The 21,542-nt window shown below is 38.8% G+C and overlaps 1 protein-coding gene across 7 annotated transcripts in view; it reads left to right on the top strand.

Annotated features, from left to right (window-relative positions):
* The window catches only part of TRIO (trio Rho guanine nucleotide exchange factor), a 534,181-nt gene that overhangs the window by 235,884 nt on the left and 276,755 nt on the right, over positions 1 to 21,542 (top strand). For all 7 annotated transcript variants that reach the window (XM_069101424.1, XM_069101423.1, XM_069101425.1 and 4 more), the window contains 3 exons: positions 1,018 to 1,210; positions 4,309 to 4,821; positions 6,344 to 6,466. In XM_069101424.1, the coding sequence (XP_068957525.1) occupies positions 1,018 to 1,210; positions 4,309 to 4,821; positions 6,344 to 6,466 (829 nt within the window). The remainder of the gene's footprint in view (positions 1 to 1,017; positions 1,211 to 4,308; positions 4,822 to 6,343; positions 6,467 to 21,542) is intronic.

Raw genomic sequence — 21,542 nt, 5'->3', positions numbered from 1 at the left:
TCCTTCTAAATATTTCAAAAACTATTTTATTGATGTTATTTTTTTTTTAACAATCTCTATTATTCTAATTTGCTTCTCCCATTTGATGCTGAGGCTCCCCACCTACCCTATCCCATTTTCAGTCTTCCTCTTTTTCCTAGTGTAGATTTTTTTAGAGGCAATTGGAGTTGAGTGACTTACCTAGGGTCACACAGCTAGTAACTAACTGTCTTGAGGCCAAATTTGAACTCATTTTCTCCTGACTCCAGGACTGGTGCTCTCTCCACTGTGCCAACTAGCTGCCACTTCCTCCCCTCAGCGTACATTTTAAAAATCCTTCAAAGTTTTATATTCAAAACCAATATTGACTTTGACTTCTTATTGACCTCCTTGATTTAGCTTGGCATGCTAATCAGACAACCAGCTAAGAATATTTGGGGCTTCCTGTGGCAATGTCGGTTAGATTTTTTTCAGGAAATGGTGACAGTTAAAGTCATCATTGTTGATTTTTTTCCCCCATGTCTTCTCTACCCATCCTTTGGGAGCATCAATAGATCATTAAAACAGATCAGGTTTAAACTGTTATATATAGTATTATCTCATTGTTATATTTTCTTCTGGTGTATAATTTTACCTTTTTCCTACTTAGGTAATGCTCTTTTTGGACATGGACGATTGCCTTTGATTTGACTTCCATGTCAATAACCAGTCATTGTTTCCCTCCCTCCTTTCCTCCCTTCTTCCCTTCCTTCTTTCCTTCCTTCTTTTTTCTCCATGTACAGCTTGGACATCTAGAATAAAATATTCAGTATATATAGGTTTATAAACTTTCATTCCAAACTCTTTGTCCATTTCTGTGGCACTGCTCTCTCGATTCTCCTGACATTGCACTGAAAATATATTATCAACAAAGTGAATGATCATCTCCTAAATAATTAAATGTCAATGTACTTACATATTAAGTTACCAGTGTGGCATATAGCTATTTAGTTTACCTCTGCTGTATTTATTTATTTTTTTTATTTCCTTTTTCCACAGCGAAGAAGTCTGTAAACGAGGATTCACAGTTATTGTGGACATGCGTGGATCCAAATGGGACTCTATTAAACCTCTACTGAAGATTTTGCAAGAGTCCTTTCCTTGTTGTATTCATGTTGCACTGATAATCAAGCCAGACAACTTTTGGCAGAAACAAAGGACTAACTTTGGCAGTTCTAAATTTGAATTTGAGGTAATTTCTGTTGTAGCAAGGCTGACCAAACTGATGGTCATGGTTAATTATATGATGACTCCTTTTCATCATTTAATCAGAGAGTAGATTATTTTTTATAGGTTGTTGAACTTGTGATGTCTATTCCTAATGTACATATGAAGAGGATATATCCTTAGATACTGCTTAACTCTGAGTGGAGGATTGTGAAGAGAGAGTGAGAAATGGAGGTGGAGCTGGGGTATGGTGTGACCATTCTGGTTATTAAGTAATAGGAAATTTTTATTAGAAAAAGAAGAATTTTGCCTTTTAATTAATTTGATTAATAAGAGGATTACCAAGTTATGCCTTTAGAGATGAGGGAGAACTTCTCAAAGAGGAATACAGTGACTCTAGTTTCCTTGCAGTTAAAAATGAAAAAAAGAATTCTGTGCCCCGTGTAGATCCCAAGACTGACCCAAAGTGAATGGTAAGGAGGAGAATGGTCTAGCATGTTTAGTTGCTTTAATTATGAGTCCTTTTCACACACATAAAAAAGTGGTGGTTGTGGGGAGAGGGGTGGAGGTGAAGAGGAAGGTGTTCTTTTAATAATATGTAGACTGAATGGAAGGCCAGTCAGAGGCATCTATTTAAAGGTGACATATTCCTAGTTGACTTAGCTGTGAAACTCCTAAACAATGAGTACTAGTCCTAACTGGGCCAATTTTCTTTTTCCACCCCATTTTCACCTCTTCACTTCTATAAGGTACTAACATCCTATGAGGAGTTTAATGAGGTGATAATGGGAATAAAGAATTCTGCTCTTCTATGAATGTTTTTAATAGAACTTGATTGCTTTTATAAGCTTAATTTTTTTCTCCCTGGTAAATTTTTCCTTTGAACAGTTTCAGCCCAAAGTTATGTCCAGTATGAAGGTTAAGTATAACTGTTGGCATATCTCTGCCCATACTCCTCCCCCACCTCCTCATTTTGTTTCTTTTATATTGAGCCTGCATCTTATAGTTAGTATGAGATTAAGAAATTTAGCTTCACCAGTTCAAATGGAAGAAAGATGAAATCTGTTAGCTTTATGCTCCTATCTTGTATGTGGCTTACACTTCTTAAAGAAAGGATCACCCTTGAATGATATTTTACTAAATTTTAATGAAGTATTTCTCATCAAAAAGTTTAGACACCCCAAAACAGGTACATTTTGTAATAAATGCTTCTTTATTTTCTAACAGAAAGGGGGAAATGGTGATTGGGCATTATAATTCACGCAAAACTTGGGGGCATTCTACTGAGCCTGCATTACTGCATATGTATATTATCTCTCCTCTCTTAGATAGATTGTGCAGGTGATTGCCTCATGGATTTTGCCTTCAGGAAGTTATTAAATCAGTGCAAATGAATCTGGCTCCCTAGGGATGGGACTTAACCTGCAGCAACCTTGCAGGCACAAATGCTAGTTTAGGGGAAAACCTCAGCATCTGGTTCTTTTGTGTAGTGCTGAGCTCTAACTTGCAAACCGATGCTAAGTCTTTTTTACTGGGCATTTGGAGACCAGAGCAGAACCACAACCAGTACCAGAATGACCTCATCTAGAAACCCATTTTTATATCCTGGATACAACTAGTTTATATAAGTATGCTAGTATAATTTACTAGTTTACTCATGTAAGCTAATTCATATGAACTAGTAAGGTAGTTTATATGAAACTAGTTTCATTTGGCTGTGTTCTTTTATAACTTGTCTGTTTTTTCCTTTTCTTTTCCCTATGACACCTCTTCTGTAAAGCAGAAAAGATTAATCCTGTTTTACAACTAGCTAGCTTGAAGTTAAGATCATAGATTTATTTCTTGCTTGAGAAATGATTGACTAAAACTTTCCATGTTTCTCCTCAGGTCAGAATATAGTACAGATTGTTAGGTATTTGGCCATTAAGGACCACAGATTGAGGGATGGAAGGGAGCTTAGAGGTCATTTAGGCCATCCCCCCTCATTTTACAATAAAGATATTCAGTGAGAGTAAAGTAATCTACCCAAAGTCATGCAAACATTAAGTGGCTGCGTCAAATTGACCCAGGTCCTCTGTCCCTCAGTTCAGCCCTCTTTCCATGCACCATGCTACCTAGTAAACTTAGTCACGTTTTAAAAGGGAAGCAGATTATTAGTATTCCTTGTGCTTTTGCCTTTGTGAAAGGGAGAGAGGAAGGGAATGAGCATTTATATAGTCCTGCTGTGTGCCAGGCACTGTGCTAAGCTAATCATTTCTCTCCCTTAGATACGCTATTTTTTCTCGTTTCAGCAGGTCATGTCATTGTCTTTAGCTTCATGTCTCATCCTCTACAGGGTGGAGGAAAAGTGAGCAGACAGACTGTGAAGTTTGTTTCAGCCTATAGCTGAAGGGACACTAGACAACAAGTTCATGGGCCGGAAATAACTTTGGAAATGTCTGAAGTTGGAGATTTGTTCCTTATAGGATATTAGATCTACTCATTCACAGAACTTCAAAGACCGTTTATTACCACCCTTTCATGCTGCAAATGAGGAAACCGAGTCTCTGGGATATTAAGTGACTTTGCCCACATTCCTATAGTTCCTAAGTGTCAGGTTCTCCAGCCATCCTCTTCAGCCATGTTTCTTTCCATCTTTCCACTGTAAACAGAGTTTTCAGTGGGGAGAGAGATGGTTGTAATAGCATAGTTTATAAAGGAGGGAGACTGAAGGTCAAGAAACTAGTGAATGTAAAATTCTATTGCATCTGCCATAGGCTTACATTTTGGGAACTCATGTCATGGTTAAATAGCCTCCAATCAGTTAATGTCAGTATTTCTCGGAAGGAAACTAATTGATTTCTAATCTGGTTCTGATCAAAATATGTCATATTCCAAAAATGGGATGTTCTCTCTAAACATTTATGTGATGCTTTTATGAATTCACCCCCTTGCTGACCATGCTGCTTTTATTTTTATGGGGAAGAAACCAAGATATGTCTTTTTTTTTTTTTTGGTCCTGTAAATAAAATACTTTCCTTAAGTTTTAAAATCCATGACAGAGCAAAAAAAATAGCACTTACATTAAAATATACAAATGTGAATTCTTTGTTTTCTCATACATGCTTTTTTCTTTTTCTTAAGACAAATATGGTCTCTTTAGAAGGCCTTACCAAAGTAGTTGATCCTTCTCAGCTAACACCCGAATTTGAGGGCTGCCTAGAATACAACCATGAAGAATGGATAGAAATCAGAGTGGCTTTTGAAGACTACATTAGCAATGCAACCCACATGCTATCTAGGCTGGAGGAACTTCAGGACATCCTAGCAAAGAAGGAGCTGCCTCAGGATTTGGAGGGGGCCCGGAACATGATTGAAGAACATTCTCAGCTAAAGAAGAAAGTGATCAAGGCCCCCATAGAGGACTTGGATTTGGAGGGGCAGAAGCTACTGCAGCGGATACAGAGCAGTGATAGCTTTCCCAAAAAGAACTCTGGGTCTGGGAATGCAGACTTGCAGAATCTCTTACCCAAAGTGTCCACCATGTTGGATAGACTACACTCAACACGGCAGCATCTGCATCAGATGTGGCATGTGAGGAAGCTAAAACTGGACCAGTGCTTTCAGCTGAGGCTGTTTGAACAGGATGCTGAAAAGGTAAAAGAGAGAGACACAAAATGTGAAGTGGAGGGAGTGAGGGTGCAGTGCCCTGGTTCCTCATGACCAGGTTTTAGTTTAGCTGGTTTAGTGAAATGAGAGGCAGGACAAAAAAATAGGAAATGCTAGTCTGTGCTAGTTGTATTTGTTAAAAATCCAGTAAGTTCCTATTTAGGAAATGTCATTCAACTACATTTTTCATTTTTATTCAAATTGTTATAAAAAGACACCTTAGAAATTTTGATTGAATAGTTACTGACAGTTTGGTTTTTGAGTGCTATGTGGGGTAGGACAGTGTACTGTTTCAATTATAGGAATGAATTATTTGTAGAATTTTACTGCTGAAAGCAATTAAATGTGTTTACTGTTAATGACTAATATCCTCATAAGTGGTGATAGAACATTATTAAGTTTTCTGACAGAGGGACAGTGTTACTGGAATTAATAAACCCTTTAAAAAATGATTGTCTGGGTAATATAAAAAAATAAGTACCCACAGTGTCATGTTTTATTCTTGTATTTTAGACAGAACAGTTGTGTGAAAGTCAACCCTAGGCATTTACTTGCTAATTCAACTGCAATGATATGTGAAAATAGAGCATTTATTTATAGAAATGTGTTGTGAGCCCCAAACATGGGGTGAGTTAGTCACTCTTAATTTGTGTTCATTGAAATTTCTTCATGGATGAAGGGATATTTTGCAGTCTGGAGAAAAAGGAAATCTACATCTGTGAAACAAAACTATTATTTGTAAGTAATGTAGACCACACGATATACAGTATCATTTCTGTTCTTTTTTTATAAGTAGTACCTTCCTCTTCTGCTTATGGGGAAAACAGATCACCAACTCTGGGACTGTGGTTCAAGTCTGGCCAGCTGTTAATTGATATTCATTTCCCAGTCCCCATAACTGTTCCCTTGAGCATAATGATCCTTCCTTTGTAATTGACGACTTTTTCTCCGGAGTGTCTAGATGGGACTCCCACGGAAGCTATCATCTTTGTTTCCAAAATTCCTCTTATAAGGAAGAACCTAATTCCAATAACAGCCACAGACTGAAACCCATTCAAAAGTTAAAACTTCTTTATTATTGGGTTATTTTATCTCTGGAATAATGAGGTAAAACTGAGGAGAGGTTTAGTGGGAACAACATTGGACTGGGTTAACTTGGGATTCTAGACCTGGCCTCATCACTTTTCATTTGTGTAACCTTGAACAGCTAATTAAATTTCTCTTGATCTCAGTTTTATCCTCTGCAAATTATGAAGATTGGATTAGCTGACCTATAATATTTCCTCATCTCTTAAGTTCTCTGATATGTAGCTCACTGTGACTGACTTGTACTGCTGTTGACTTTTTATATGTTTTTCTAAGTAGAATTTAATCCTCTGAAACCAAACACTCCACTCTGTGAGAATTGTAGGCCATTCATATTAACCTGGTGCCGCTGTCCCTGAAAATTATGCCATCATGTTTTGCAGAGTGATCTTGAGTTTGTTTTTTTTTTTTTTGCTTCTGGTAGATGTTTGACTGGATCACACACAACAAAGGCCTGTTCTTAAATAGCTACACTGAGATTGGAACAAGTCATCCACATGCTATGGAACTTCAGACGCAGCACAATCACTTTGCCATGAATTGTATGGTAAGATATTCTCAGATAGCTTGATATTTTAAGTGTGATGGCGTCCTGGACCTGTGAGAAAGAATATCATGCTTTCAGGAGGCACTTAAGCAGAACCGTCTCCAGGCAACTAGTAGGAAGAAATGATATATTATATAATAAATTAGAATTGCCTTTTTGAATGTAGGAGCCTTTTCCTAAAGATGGCTTGTTTCCCCAACTTCCAATTTAGCTAAGTAGCTCTTTTAAGATTAAAAAGAAAAAAAGAATAGGTGAGGAAAAAATAGTAAATTGATAAAATTAAAACTGAAGCTTTTTCCAGCTCAGAATGGTCTGTTCTTAAGCCATGGTTTCAAGCTATCCTGACTACACACAGGAGCCTACAGCAAAGCATCAAAGGATCTGCAAAGCAGACAGAGGTTTACACAAATATATATTATGCCTTGCAGATGGTATTGAGATGAGAGCCAAGCCATTGTGGTGTCATTCAGATCCAACATCATAGTCACCTCGGGGGAAGACTCCTGAAAATATGAATTCATTTAGGCCTGCACTGAGGGATTCCATTCCAGGTTTCTGATCAATATCTTGAATCATCTGGGCTACTTAGAGGTGGAGCTCATTGATGAGGTCTTCTTATGCTGATTTTTGTGGGCCTCACAGATGAGAGTGGAGGCATCCTGGGACTAGAGTGGGTCAGATCTCTGGCTGCATCCATGAATGACAGTCTGGTGAAGCCTATGAACCCCTTCTCAGAATGGTGGGTTTTTTGTTTTTGTTTTTGTTTTTTTTTTTGCTTTTTGGAGGGCAGTTTTGGGGTTAAGTGACTTGCCCAAGGTCACATGGCTAGTTTTTGTGTTAAGTGTCTGAGGTCGAATTTGAACTTAGGTGCTCCTGACTCCAGGGCTGGTGCTCTATTCACTTTGCCACCTAGTTGCCCCTTCTCAGAATGTTTTTAAATGAATACAATAAGTAGGAATACAAAGGACACCAGTTGCATGAAATATAGTTATCAAATTATTTTTAAAAAGAAAACAAATTCACAGACTTTCAGATTAAGAATCTCTGAGTTAGAGCAATTGATTAGTCTAGTGGACTGATTGTTCTTGAATTACTCATAGAGACAAGTTCTAGGTTAAGCCTCTTGTGATAACCCTTTATCCAAAAATTCATCTTACATCAGCAGTATTCACCTGAGCAACAAGATATTTTGAACCTGGGGAATGTTTGTATGACCATCACAATGTTGAATCACAAAAACAAAAAAAACCCATGAATAGCTTTTCAGAAATAGCCCTATAGTTAAGGCTAAACTTGAAACTATTTTTGAAGGAGTATGTGGTCATTTCTTGAATAAGCTGCTAGGAGTTTTACATTGAAAGCTAAAGATTTCTAGATATTTCTTAGGAGTGATTCTAATAAGTATATTTGATTGGAGCAGCTAGGTGTCGCAGTGGATAGAGCACCGGTCCTGGAGTCAGGAGGACCTGAGTTCAAATCCAGCCTCAGAAACTGAACACACAAAAACTAGCCGTGTGACCTTGGGCAAGTCACTTAACCCCAATTGCCCTCTAAAAAGCAAAAAAAAAAAAAAAAGAAGTATATTTGATGGTAGAGAAATTTGTTTCTACAAAAGGAGAAATTAGCCACATTGAGACCTGAATTGAAGCAGGGAATTGAAGTAATATGAAGATATGGCCTTTGGTGACTTCTCAGTTAAATTTTAGTTGGCTAAAATGACTAGAGTTTGGATAGAATAAAGGATTTGCTAAATTAGCAGAAGGATGAAGTTGTATTATAAATGCCAGCTGGCAGTCAGCTCTTAACTGTACATCCAAAATGAAGTAAAGGACGCAAATTGTCTGCTCAGATTTCTTTTGGGGAAAAAAAGGGCAGGAGGGAAGTAGAAGAAAAATCACAAAAATTTTATTAAATACACTATGTGCAGGCATAGGTATATATATTAAGTACTGGGAATATAAGGACAAAACCAAGACAAAACCTGCCCTCTAGAAGCTGATATTCTAATGGAATAAAGACATGAATATATGCAAAATAAATACAAAGTATTCTGGGAGGAGGGTTCTACCATCTGTGAGGATCAGGAAAGACTTCATATAGTAGGTAGTGTTTGAATAGTATCTTGAAAGAAATAAGGAATTCCAAGAGATGGAGATGAGGAAGAAATGCATTCTAGGCATGAGAGAAAGCCAGTGTGAAAGCCCCAAGACAGAAAGTCATATGTAAGGAGGCATTGTAGTGGGCACTGGATTTGGAGTCTGAAGATCTGCATTCAGATCCCCACATTGTCATTTAATACCTATATGACTTTAGGCAAGGCACTTAACCTTTTTGGGCCTCAGTTTCTAAATCTTTAAAATGAGAGGATGGGACTAGATGACCTCTAAGATCCTTTCACCTCTAAACCTATTATCCTATGTTCTAAGATAAAGAGATATTTGTTTCCTTTCTTTTACTTCCTTTTTTATATGAGACAAGCTCTGAATATGAAATTCCTTCTAATTCTAATGTTTCTTTTCCTATAAAACTTATTATCTAAGATTGATTTAAGCTACCCGTGGATATTTGTCCCCAGAGGTCATTGTAAAAAACCGCCTGGGACTTTGAAAAGTTAGCCTTATGCTTGATCATCTTGTTTTCAAAGGTCTGACAGCCAGTGCCTATTAAAGATGGAAGACCTTTTTTAAAAAAAAAATAGGGCAGGGTTTGTTGCGTGGGGGTGAAGAATTGAGCCTATAGATGAAAGGAGTAAATGAGACAGGGACTAATATGTTTTTCCTCCCCTAAATACATTGACAGGTTCATGAATTGTTCCCTTTGGTAGTAAGGTAGATGGAAAATATCATTGGTTTGGCAGACTGCCCTGTAGAAGGCCAGAGGACATCTCATCTTAGAAAAAGCACCCTTTGAGCACACATTACACAGGACTGAGCAATGGAGCTGAAGGTGCATCAGTCTGCAATGGTCACAAAGACAAAGCTTCAGAAAAGAACTCGGTCCATCCTGGATCCACATTCTGAAAGTGGCCTGGCCCTTTGATTGATTAAATGTCTGTCCTGTCTAGTCTTTCTTCTTCCAGGGGATGGAATTTAACACCTTCCGTTATTTACATGAAAATAATTAAAATTAGGACGAGGAAGACAGAAATGTTGTTCTATTTAGAATTTTTGACTAGGAGTGCCCGGGTTTTTCCATAGCACCTAATGATACCAGTGGGATTAGGGCTAAGAGGAGACCCTTCTAACTAAGAGCACTCCATTCCCTCAACATTCCCGCAAGACCTGAGTCTAGCTATGCCAGCCTTCCCAGAGAATCATAGCAGTTTGTAGTTTGGCCCTTTGCTAAGTCTCAGTCTTTGTATCTGATTTATCTCAAGGGAAACTCCTGTAGGTCAGAAAAGAATTGTAACTGTCCCTGTTCTGTCATTATGTGGCATAATGTTCCAGTATTGAGCCTCACTATCCTTTGTAGATGCTCTGATAAAATGTTTAAATCTCTTGTCCTGCAAGAGAGTAGCTCTCCTCCAGCCTCTTTCTGCTTTTATTCTCAAAATGTCCTCACGGATGGGGTTCTCTCTTTGTCTGAGGTTTTCTAGAAATTCTGCCCAAGGCAAGAAAGGATGAGCTACCTAGCCTAAGGCTGCTTATAGTCTTATCATAAGTTCCAGCTGCTATAAATGCGTGCATTAAACTTGTTTCCCTCTTAGGCTCATTTGGCCTGTCTTCAGATGTCTGAGGCCCCCTTTCCATCAGTTTCTCACTTGGCCATGCCTCTTTCCAATATTATTGAAGAACACCATTGGACTCAAATAGTATCCAGAAATGTCATGCTTTTCTATGACATTTTGTTCCTATCGAGGATTGTAAGACAGTACAATGAAAATGAAGCACTTTTCCCCTCATATTCTCCATGTCTACTTAGCTTCCAGGAGAATCCCACAACTAGCTTGGGCTTAGAAGTGCTCTGTTCACTCTTTTGTTCTTCTTTCCCCATTTTATAGATGATGAGATGGAGGTTTTTGAGAGGTTAAATGACTTGCCTACAGTTTGAGGTAGAATTTGAATCCAGTTCTCCTGACTGCAATTCCAGTACTCTGTCTTCTAAATCAGAAGTGTCATAGGTGCAGGGAACCAGATTAAAATGCAATCAGGAAATATTTAACAAAATCAATCAAAATACAATAGAACATAGATTGTGTTAATATGTGTTTTTCTAAGTCAGTATGTGGCCCACAGGGATTTTTATTTATAGTTTGGTGTCCCCTGTGTCTATCTGAACTTGAGGCCACTGCATTACACCACACACTGCTTCTCATGCATGCCATAAATATCTGTGAACTGATCCTGTAGGCATTGGGGAGCTAGTGAAAGTTTTAGAGCTAAGAAATTATATAATCATACCTTATTGAGCATTGCCTTTCATTTCAGTCAGGGAAAGAGAAAATGAATAGAGATGACCATTTCTCTGGATCATAAAGGACTTGTTTTGAGGGATTTAGGAACTCTATTAAATATTTATAGAAACCAGAACTAGATAGTGCCTCTGAAAGACTATAACACTTGGAAACTGTGAGGGCTACAGTATCGAAATAGTGGACTTGTCATTATTTTATCTGGTGTCTTTTGCCAGTTAAGCACTTATTTGCCTTTTGAACTTGAACAAAATTAATAATTCCCAGAATGTTGGCCAGAACCAAGACAGCTCTCTTCCCTCTTTTTCTTTGTCTCAGTATAACAGATGCAAACTAAATTTGATCCCATCATGATTAGGATGGCTAGGTGACTTGACAGTGGCAAATGAATTTTTATGCCCTACAGTCACTGCAGTGTGCAAAAACAGAGAAAAAAATCCCAGTATTATTAGTTATTTGCATGGGCATCTCACTAAAGTATGAAATAGTCTTGGCAAAGGATATGAGAAGTGTTTATAGGATAATCAAGCTTAAATTAGAGATGTGAGTGAAGAAATATGGCCTACATATTCTGTTCACACAAATATAAATATGTGTGTATGTGTGTGTCTGTTATCAAGAATTCAAATCTTCCCATTAAATAAACGCATATAAGCCTTTGGTATTAAAATAGTAATACCACAAAATGTTGTAAGATATAATTATTCTCTCTGTATTTGTGTTTTACCTTTACTCATATTTTTTGGGCTGTGTCTGAAAGAATATATTTCCTGAAATGCTTGAAAATAAAGGTATACCATCTAAGTATCTGTGTAAATAGAAGCCTTAAAGGGAAAGGGTAGGGTTACTTACTGACTGTTTTATAGTAGACAAGTAATGCTTTCCAAAATGTCAGTCTCCTCAGTTTACTTACATTTATGTTAATTTTTTTTAAAAAGCCTTGTATGGATAAAAATGCATATGGGTAAATGCTTCCCTCCCCTTTCCCCCTACCCAATACCTGTAGGAGGTTGATCTGGGCTTAGTTCAGACTAGTATTAAGGGTACAAAGAGTGCTGATAGAGTAAGCTTTAGGGAAGGTTATTATCCATTCCATCTAGTAGTATCCCTAGGTTGTCTAGACTTGGGCCAACTCTAGAGTGTGGGTTTCTTCTGTTTTAGACAAAGAAATGATATGTCACTAAATGTGAACCAGAATAGACATTGGCCCTTGGGTAAGGAGGGTTGAGACAAAATTTTTGAAACATTCAGTCTTTGCAGTTGCTTCTTAGAAAAGCATGTTGCTATTATGCTAACTCAGACTTGACTTTTCTAGGAGTCTTTTACTTTAGCTAATCCCAGGAAGTACATTTAATCTACCTATCAAACACTCTGATAGCTCTAGGAATGCTGCTCTTTCTTAATTAAATAAAAAACAACTCTCATCTTTCATTGTTTGCAAATCAGAATATTTTTTTAGAAAAATCAAAGGAAAATAGTGTATAAACTGTTAAACTGAGTGACTGGGAGAGAAGCATCTCACAGTGTGAATTTAGAAAGACCTCCACTTTAGGGGGAAGAGTCAAGATGGCAGAGTAGAAGCACAACGTCCAAGAGCCTCCGGCTTCCACCTTCCACAATCGATGTAAAAAGGGGACTCTGAGCAAACTTTGGAGCTGCAGAACTGTACTGTAACACCAAGGAAAGGCAACTTCCCAAGGTTCAGAATACCAGCATAGGTGCTCTCCATTTTATTCAGTGACAAACCAATAACAGAGAAGATCAAAACATGACATCATTCAAAATATAGCATTTACTAAGTGTGATTAAATAATCTCCAAGTACTACCCCACCCCAGGACCTTCCAATCATTCAATCAATTACAAAGTCCCTGTTCTAAATACTTCTCCACCCCTAGGCTATACCTTCATTTAGTCCACCACAAAGCCCCTCTTCTCAAATGGACATTAGTTTCCAAACATAAGTAAAGTACATTCACTTGTTCAACCATAGAACACAAAAAGGTCAAAAGTTCCCCACCCCTGGATCACAATTGAATCTACCCCAGAGTTACATCAAGTTTAAGCACAGCACTTAATACCCAAATGGAGGTCTTTTCTTCATCTTGACATGAGGCAAGTTCTCAGCAATCTTAGTTCCTGGGGAGACAAGGCTTAGCAAGGCCATAAGATACATTGCCAGTCCCTTCATTAATTCATCCTCTGTCTGTAGAACAGTCCTAGAACCCCTGAAAACATTAGCAAAACCCTCTCCCAGGATTTCTGTAAACATACAACAAGAAAATCCTTCTTCAGGGCTTCTGAACCAACAGAAAGGTTCCCAGACCCCTGCAACAACAGCACTGTCCTTCACTAGTGGACAGTATTCACTCTCTGTCTGCAGGACAGTCTCAGGGCTTCTTAACCAAAAGCCAGGTTCCAGGACTTCTTCAACAACAGGACTGTCTTTCACCAGTGGACAAATCTGGCAAAACAACATCAAAACAGACAGACAAAGTACCAGCAAAACAGCCATGTCTCCTCAGTCCTTGGCAGCTCAGGGGGCAGGTCTCAAAAGTCCAGGGAGATTCAAAGTGTCCCCCAGCAATCCTTCTCAGTCTCTCTCTCTGCCTCCACGAGGTGCTGCTTCCAAAAAGTTCTTCTGCCTCTCTCTTGTCTCTCCAAATCTACCTCACCAGCTCCTCCCAGTTCAGGACTTTCTTTTCACATCAACAAGTCCATCCCACAGGTGGGATTAACAAGCTCTGGGTTTTAACACAATCAATTTGAAAACCAAGCCAATACAGGGGAATCTTTAATTGCCATTACTATCACAAGAACCCACAAAATGACACAGAGAAGCTAACCTCCCAGTGAGGACAGGCTGGCAGGAATCGGCCAGAGCAATGCTCTGGGAGCAGAGTCCAGGCCCGCAGTGAGCCTGAGATTTTAGCCCCAGGGTGGGTCTGACCAGCTGCCAACCGGAGGGACTCCAGATCAGCAGCAGCTGTGGCCATTTCCAGAATTATCAATACACATATGTGAAGGACAAAGTGAGAAGTCAGTGCAGTCTGGACTTTGGGACCCCGTAAGAGGGAGTATGTCAGCTTTTGCCCCCAGCAAGAAGCCGCTGAGCTGCCACAGCCAGCCAGCTCCACGTGGCAGCTTTAGCTCCTGGCCTGCAGAGTGTAGGGGGACCAAGCACCAGTCTGAGGGGTCATCGCTCTTGATTTAACCTGCTTGGATCTGGATTGCAGTCTAGGGTGGAGGTCCTGGGGTGTGTGTCCAGCTTGCCAGAGCATGTGGAGGCCTCAGGGCGGGCACCCATCTAATACCTCCGGCAGCTGAGAAAACCCCAGTGTTTGGGACGAAAGCTCCCCTGTCTGGTGGCAGAGTCCTACTGTGGCAAAAAGCCCAGGGGTCAAGTGACTGAGGGGCGACATGACCAGGCAAAGGAAACAAAGCAGACAGAAGATTCCAACATTACACTCTTATTTGGGGGACAAAAAGGAGCAAAGTATGGAACAGGAGGAAGACAGTGCAGTCAGAACTCCTGCACCAAAAGCTTCAAAGGAAAATACAAGCTGGTTACAGGCCATAGAGGACCTTAAGAAGCAGATAAGAGAAGTGGAGGAAAAATTGGGAAGAGAAATGAGAACAATGCAAGAAAATTATGAAATGAGAGTCAACAGCCTGACTGAGGAAAATAATACCTTAAAAAACAGACTAACTCAAATGGCAAAAGAGGCTCAAAAAGGCAATGAGGAGAAGAATGCCTTAAAAAGACGAATTTGCCAGATGGGAAAAGAATCTCAAAAGCTCACTGAGGAGAATGATTGCTTCAGAATTAGATTGGAGCAAATGGAAGCTAATGACTTTATGATAAATCAAGATGCTATTAAACAGATCCAAACAAATGAAAGAATAGAAGGCAATATGAAATATCTCATGGGAAAAACTACTGACCTGGAAAATAGATCTAGGAAAGATAATTTAAAAATTATTGGACTACCTGAAAGCCATGATCAAAGTAAGAACCTAGAAATCATCCTCCAGGAAGTTCTCAAAGAAAACTGTCCTCATGTTTTAGTACCAGAGGGCAAAACAGAGGTTGAAAGAATCTACCGATCACCTCCTGAAAAAGATCCCAAAAAGAAAACTCCTAGGAATATTATAGCCAGGTTCCGGAATTCCCAGATTAAGGAGAGAATATTACAAGCAGCTAGGAAGAAACAATTTGAATATTGTGGAAACAAAATCAGGATAACGCAGGATCTGGCAGCTTCTACCCTGAGGGATCGAAGGGCTTGGAATATGATATTCCAGAGGTCAAAGGAGCTGGAATTAAAACCAGGAGTCACCTACCCATCAAAACTGAGTATCATATTTCAGGGGAAAATATGGTCATTCAGTGGAATAGAGGACTTTCAAGCATTCTTGCTGAAAAAACCAGAGTTGAATAGAAAATTTGACATTCAGATACAAGAAGCAAGAGAAGCATGAGAAGGTAAACAGGAAAAAAAAATCATAAGGAACTTATCAAAGTTGAACTATTAACATTCCTACAGAAAAACAATAATTGTAACTGATGAAACTTTTCTCAGTATGAAAATAGTTTAAGAGAATAGAAATATATATATATATATACGTGTCTATATATGAGGGTATATGCGCATATGAATACATATGTGAATGTGTGTATATATGTTTACAGGTATACATAGTGGGCTTAGGACCAATTTAGCAGGAGGGATGATACTTAAAAGGTGAAATTAAGAGGTGAGAGGAATATAATGAGAGGAGATGGACAGAGACAGAATTGGGTAAACATATCTCATATAGAAGAGGCAAGTGAAAATGGTTACAATAGAGGGGAAGAATAGGAAGGCAAAAAGGAATGGGTCAACCTTATTCCCATTAAATTTGGCTGGGGGAGGGAATGAAATACACACTAAATAGGGTATATTATCCTACAGGAGAGTCGGGGCGAATGGGATGGGAGGGAAGTTGGAAGCACCCACTTTTGAATAGGGACAGCATCAAAGTAGAGAATAGAACAAGTGGGAGATGGGATAGGAGGGAGGGAAATATAGTCAGTCTTTTATAATATATCTACTATGTTATTGTTTTGCATTAGCCACACATGTACAACCTATATTGAACTGCTTATCTTCCCAGTAAGGGTGGGTGACAAGGGAGGAGAGGAATGAATCTGGAATTCAGTTTTAAAATCAAATGCTTAATTATATATACACATACACTATTATTAATACTATTTCACATGTATTTGGGAAATAATATATACAGGCACTGGGGCATAGAGATTCACCATGCCCTACTGGAAAAGTTGAAAGGGGTATTGGACAAATATCGGAGAGAGCAGATTGGAGGAGGGGATATCCAGTGGGACTGCTATTTTGAGGTGGTCAGTAGGGGGAAAATGGGGAGAAAATTTGTAACTCAAAATCAAAATTCGTAGAAACGAATGATGCAAATCATAAGGCATTTGGAAAAAAAAAAAAGACCTCCACTTTAGCCCAGGTGCCCTTTCCCATCCTCTCCACTCTGCTCTTTAAAAAACAAAAACAAGGGGCGGAGCCAAGATGGTGGAGTAGAAGCATGACCCTCCCTCGGCTCCGGCTTCCACCCTCCCCAATCCATGTAAAAAGGGGACTCTAAACAAACTTTGGAGCTGCAGAACCCACAAAATGACACAGAGAAGCTAACCTCCTGCTGAGAACAGCCCGGCAGGCCTGCAGGAATCGGCCAGCGCAACGCTCTGGGAGCCAAGCCCAGCCCCACACAGAGGCTTTAGCCCCAGGGCGGGCCTGACCAGCCGCCAGCCAGAGGGACTCCAGATCAGCAGCAGCTGTGGCCGTTTCCAGATTTATCAATACATAGATGCGAAGGACAAGTTCTAATAAGGAATAATAGCGGGTAATGGCGCGGTGGCCTGCGCGGGAATGTGCTGAGGCGGCAGCGCGGCGGGCACAGGCCGGGAAGGCTCAGAGGCCTGTGTGGGAAGGCATGGCGGACGCAGGCCTGGAAGGGGTCTGATCAACTCGGAGGGCAAGTCTTCCCACCAACCACAAGGTCCACTACCAGGCCTATCACCAAAGGGCTGGGACTGGAAAGAGCAAGGTAAGAAGCAAATACAGGGGCCCCTATACTGGACAGCAAACACTCCTGGGGCTACAACTTCATAGCCCAGAAATCTTTTTTTTTTTTTAAAGCCCCTTTCAGTGCCTCCAAAGACAAGGATGGCAGAGTGAACCCCACTTGCTCCAAACCCCTCCTCTGACCCTGAAAATATAGTAACTCTTGCCCCAGGGCAAAACCCTCTACAGTAAAGGCTTGGGATCCTAGTGGAAGGGCGTGGCTAGGACACTGCCTCAAAATGGGTAGAAAGCAGACTACAAAGACAAAGACTCTAGAGTCCTACTATCCTCAGAGGGAAGAACCAACCTCAGAGGGAGACACTGTGGACTCCACACCCACAGCTGAGACTTCAACAGGGAATGGATCCCAAGCACAGAAGGCTCTCCTAGATGAGATCAAAAGGAACTTTGAAAGCAAAATGAGAGAGATAGAAGACAAAATGAATAATTCTCTCAAAACGAAAATAGCAGAATTTGAAAAACATTATAATGAGGAAAACATCTCTCTAAAAAGAAAAGTGTATGATATGGAAAAGGAGCTTCAAAAATTAACCAAGGAAAATGATTTGCTAAAAACCAGAATTAAACAAGTGGAAACAAATAACTCTATGAGGAACCAAGAATTAGCCAAGCAAAATAACAAAAATGAAAAATTAGAAAAAGAGGTAAAATACCTCAAAGAAAAAATAACTGACCTGGAAAACAGATCCAGGAGAGATAATCTGAGAATCATAGGCCTACCAGAAAATTATGATGAAAAAATGAGCCTGGACAACATTCTCCAAGAGCTCGTTAAGGAAAACTGCCCTGAGATACTAGAACCTGAGGGGAAAATAGAAATCGACAGAATCCACCGGACACCTGCTGTAAGAGATCCCAAACTGAAAAATCCTCGAAATGTTGTGGCCAAACTCCAGAACTACCAGATAAAAGAGAAAATACTTCAAGCGGCCAGAAAGAAACAATTCAAATATCGAGGGTCCACAGTGAGGATTGCACAGGATTTGTCAGCCTCCACACTGAAAGATCAGAGGCAGTGGAATACAATTTTCAGTAAGGCAAAAAAGCTCGGATTACAACCAAGGATCACATACCCAGCGAGACTGAGCATATTCTTCCAGGCAAAGAGATGGTCATTCAATGATATAACAGAGTTCCAGACCTTCTTGATAAAAAAGCCAGAACTCAATGGAAAATTCAACCTCCAATTACAAGAAGCAACAGTGACTTAGAAAGGTAAACAAGGAGAACAGACATCATTTTAGAGGGAAAGAGGGGAGGGAGAGGAGCTTTGCATGAGATCTGTTCCTGTCATTCTTGATGCGAAGAAAAAATAGCATACCTCATTAAGTATAACAATATCCTACAGGTAGTAGGAGGGGGAAAGGGTTACAAAAGGGGGGTGAGAGTGATTTGTAGGGAGGGAAGTAGTAAGGGGAAAAGGGGAGGAAAAGGGAGGGGGGCCGAAAAGGGAACACTGAGGGAGGCGGTGGTCAAAAGGAAAACTATTAAAGGGGGGAAGGGAGAAGGGAGGGAAAATACGAACATTAACAGGGGCAGGAATAGGATGAGGGGAAAGAAACAGATAACAATCATAACTGTAAATGTGAATGGAATGAACTCTCCTATAAAACGGAGACGGATAGCAGAATGGATTAGAAATCATAATCCTACAATATGCTGTTTACAAGAAACACATTTGAAACAGAGGGATACACACAAGGTAAAGGTAAAAGGTTGGAGTAAAATATATCATGCCTCAGCTAAAGTAAAAAAAGCAGGGGTAGCAATCCTTATTTCAGATAAAGCAAATGCAAAAATTGACCTAATTAAAAGAGATAAGGAAGGAAACTATATCCTGTTAAAAGGCACCATCGAGAATGAAGCTATATCACTACTTAACATATATGCACCAAGTGGTATAGCATCCAAATTCCTAGAGGTGAAGGTAAAGGAATTAGAGGAAGAAATAGATAGCAAAACTATACTAGTGGGAGACCTTAATCTCCCCCTATCTGAACTTGATAAATCCAACCTCAAAATAAACAAGAAAGAAGTTAAGGAGGTGAACAGGATTTTAGAGAGGATAGGTATGATAGATCTCTGGAGAAAACTGAATGGGGATAAAAAGGAATATACTTTCTTCTCAGCAGTTCATGGCACATATTCAAAAATTGACCATGTTCTAGGGCATAAAAACCTCACAATTCTATGCAGTAAGGCAGAAATATTAAACACATCATTCTCAGATCATGATGTAATAAAAATTATATGCAATAAAGGGCCAGGGAAAGACAGACTAAAAACTAACTGGAGATTAAACAATTTGATCCTAAAGAATGAGTGGGTCAAACAAGAAATTATAGAAACAATCAGTAATTTCATTCAAGAGAATGATAATAATGAGACAACATACCAAAATCTGTGGGATGCATTAAAGGCAGTTCTTGGGGGAAGTTTTATATCCCTGAGTGCATACGTGATTAAATTAGAGAAAATTAAAAAACCTAGAAAAAGAACAAATTCAAAATCCTCAATTAAATACTAAACTAGAAATATTGAAGACTAAAGGAGAGATTAATAAAATTGAAATTAAGAAAACTATTGAACTAATAAATAAAACCAAGAGCTGGTTTTATGAAAAAACCAACAAAATTGATAGACCCTTAGTCAATATGATAAAAAATAAAGAAAGAAGAAAACCAAATTATGAGTATCAAAAATGAAAAGGTTGAATCTACCTCCAATGAAGAGGAAATCAAAACAATAATTAGGAATTATTTTTCCTAATTGTATGCACAGAAATTTGACAATCTTAGGGAAATGGATGAATATTTAGAAACATACAAATTGCCCAGATTAACTGGAGAGGAATTAAATTACTTAAATAATCCCATCTCAGAAAAAGAAATTGAACAAGCCATCAGTCAGCTCCCTAGGAAAAAATCTCCAGGGCCAGATGGATTCACTAGTGAATTCTATCAAACATTTAAAGAACAATTGATTCCAATACTCTACAAATTATTTGGGAAAATTAGCGAAGAAGGAGTCATACCAAATTCTTTTTATGACACAAATATGGTACTGATACCTAAATCAGGAAGAGATAAAACAGAGAAAGAAAATTATAGACCAATCTCCCTCATGAATATAGATGCAAAAATTCTAAATAAAATACCAGCCAAAAGACTACAGCAACTTATCTCAAGAATAATACACTTTGATCAGGTAGGATTTATTCCAGGAATGCAAGGATGGTTTAATATTAGGAAAACTATTAGTATAATTGAGCATATCAACAATAAAACTAGCAGAAACCACATGATCATCTCAATAGATGCAGAAAAGGCTTTTGACAAAATACAACATCCATTCCTATTAAAAACATTAGAAAGTATAGGAATAAATGGAGCCTTCCTTAAAATAATAGGTAGCATCTATTTAAAGCCATCAGCAAGTATCATATACAATGGGGAGAAGCTGGAAGCATTTCCCATAAGATCAGGGGTGAAACAAGGGTGTCCACTATCACCCCTCTTATTCAATCTGGTACTAGAAATGTTAGCAGTAGCGATTAGAGAAGAAAAAGAAATCAAAGGAATCAAGTTAGGCAAAGAAGAGACCAAGCTATCACTCTTCGTAGATGATATGATGATATACTTAGAGAATCCTAGAGAATCAAGTAAAAAACTGTTTGAGACAATAAATAAATTTGGTAAAGTTGTAGGATATAAAATAAACCCACATAAATCCTCGGCATTCCTATATATTTCCAATGAAACTCAACAGCAAGAAGTAGAAAGAGAAATCCCATTTAAAGTTACTGTAGACATTATAAAATGTTTGGGAATATACCTGCCAAAACAAACCCAGGACCTGTATGATCATAATTACAAAACACTTTTCACACAAATAAAGTCAGATCTAACTAATTGGAAAAATATCAATTGCTCATGGCTGGGTCGAGCTAATATAATAAAAATGACAACTTTACCTAAATTAAATTATATATTTAGTGCCATACCAATTAATTTACCAAAAAACTACTTTGTAGAGTTAGAAAAAATAGTAACAAAATTCATCTGGAAGAATAAACGGTCCAGAATATCAAGGGAATTAATGAAAAAATATGCTAGGGAAGGTGGACTAGGTTTACCAGATTTCAATCTGTACTATAAAGCAGCAGTCATCAAAACTACTTGGTACTGGCTTAGGAATAGAGGAGTGGATCAGTGGAATAGATTAGGCACACGAGATTCAGAAGTCAACAACTACAGTAATGTATTGTTTGATAAACCCCCAGACCCTGGTTTTTGGGATAAGAACTCACTATTTGACAAAAACTGCTGGGAAAACTGGAATATAGTATGGCAGAAACTGGACATAGACCATTATCTAACACCATATACCAAAATCAAGTCTAAATGGGTTCATGATCTAGGTATAAAGGTTGATACTGTAAGCAGTCTGCTAAAACAAGGAATAGTTTACCTATCAGACTTGTGGAGAGGGAATGACTTTATGACGAA

The sequence above is a fragment of the Petaurus breviceps genome, unplaced genomic scaffold, assembly GCF_028583685.1.
Source record: "Petaurus breviceps papuanus isolate PSGF00001 unplaced genomic scaffold, PetGlider_PUasm1.0 47, whole genome shotgun sequence".
NCBI classification, from domain to species: Eukaryota; Metazoa; Chordata; class Mammalia; order Diprotodontia; family Petauridae; genus Petaurus; species Petaurus breviceps.
The sequence above is the reverse complement of the archived record's forward strand: the minus strand, read 5'-3'. Positions and strand labels throughout refer to the sequence as shown.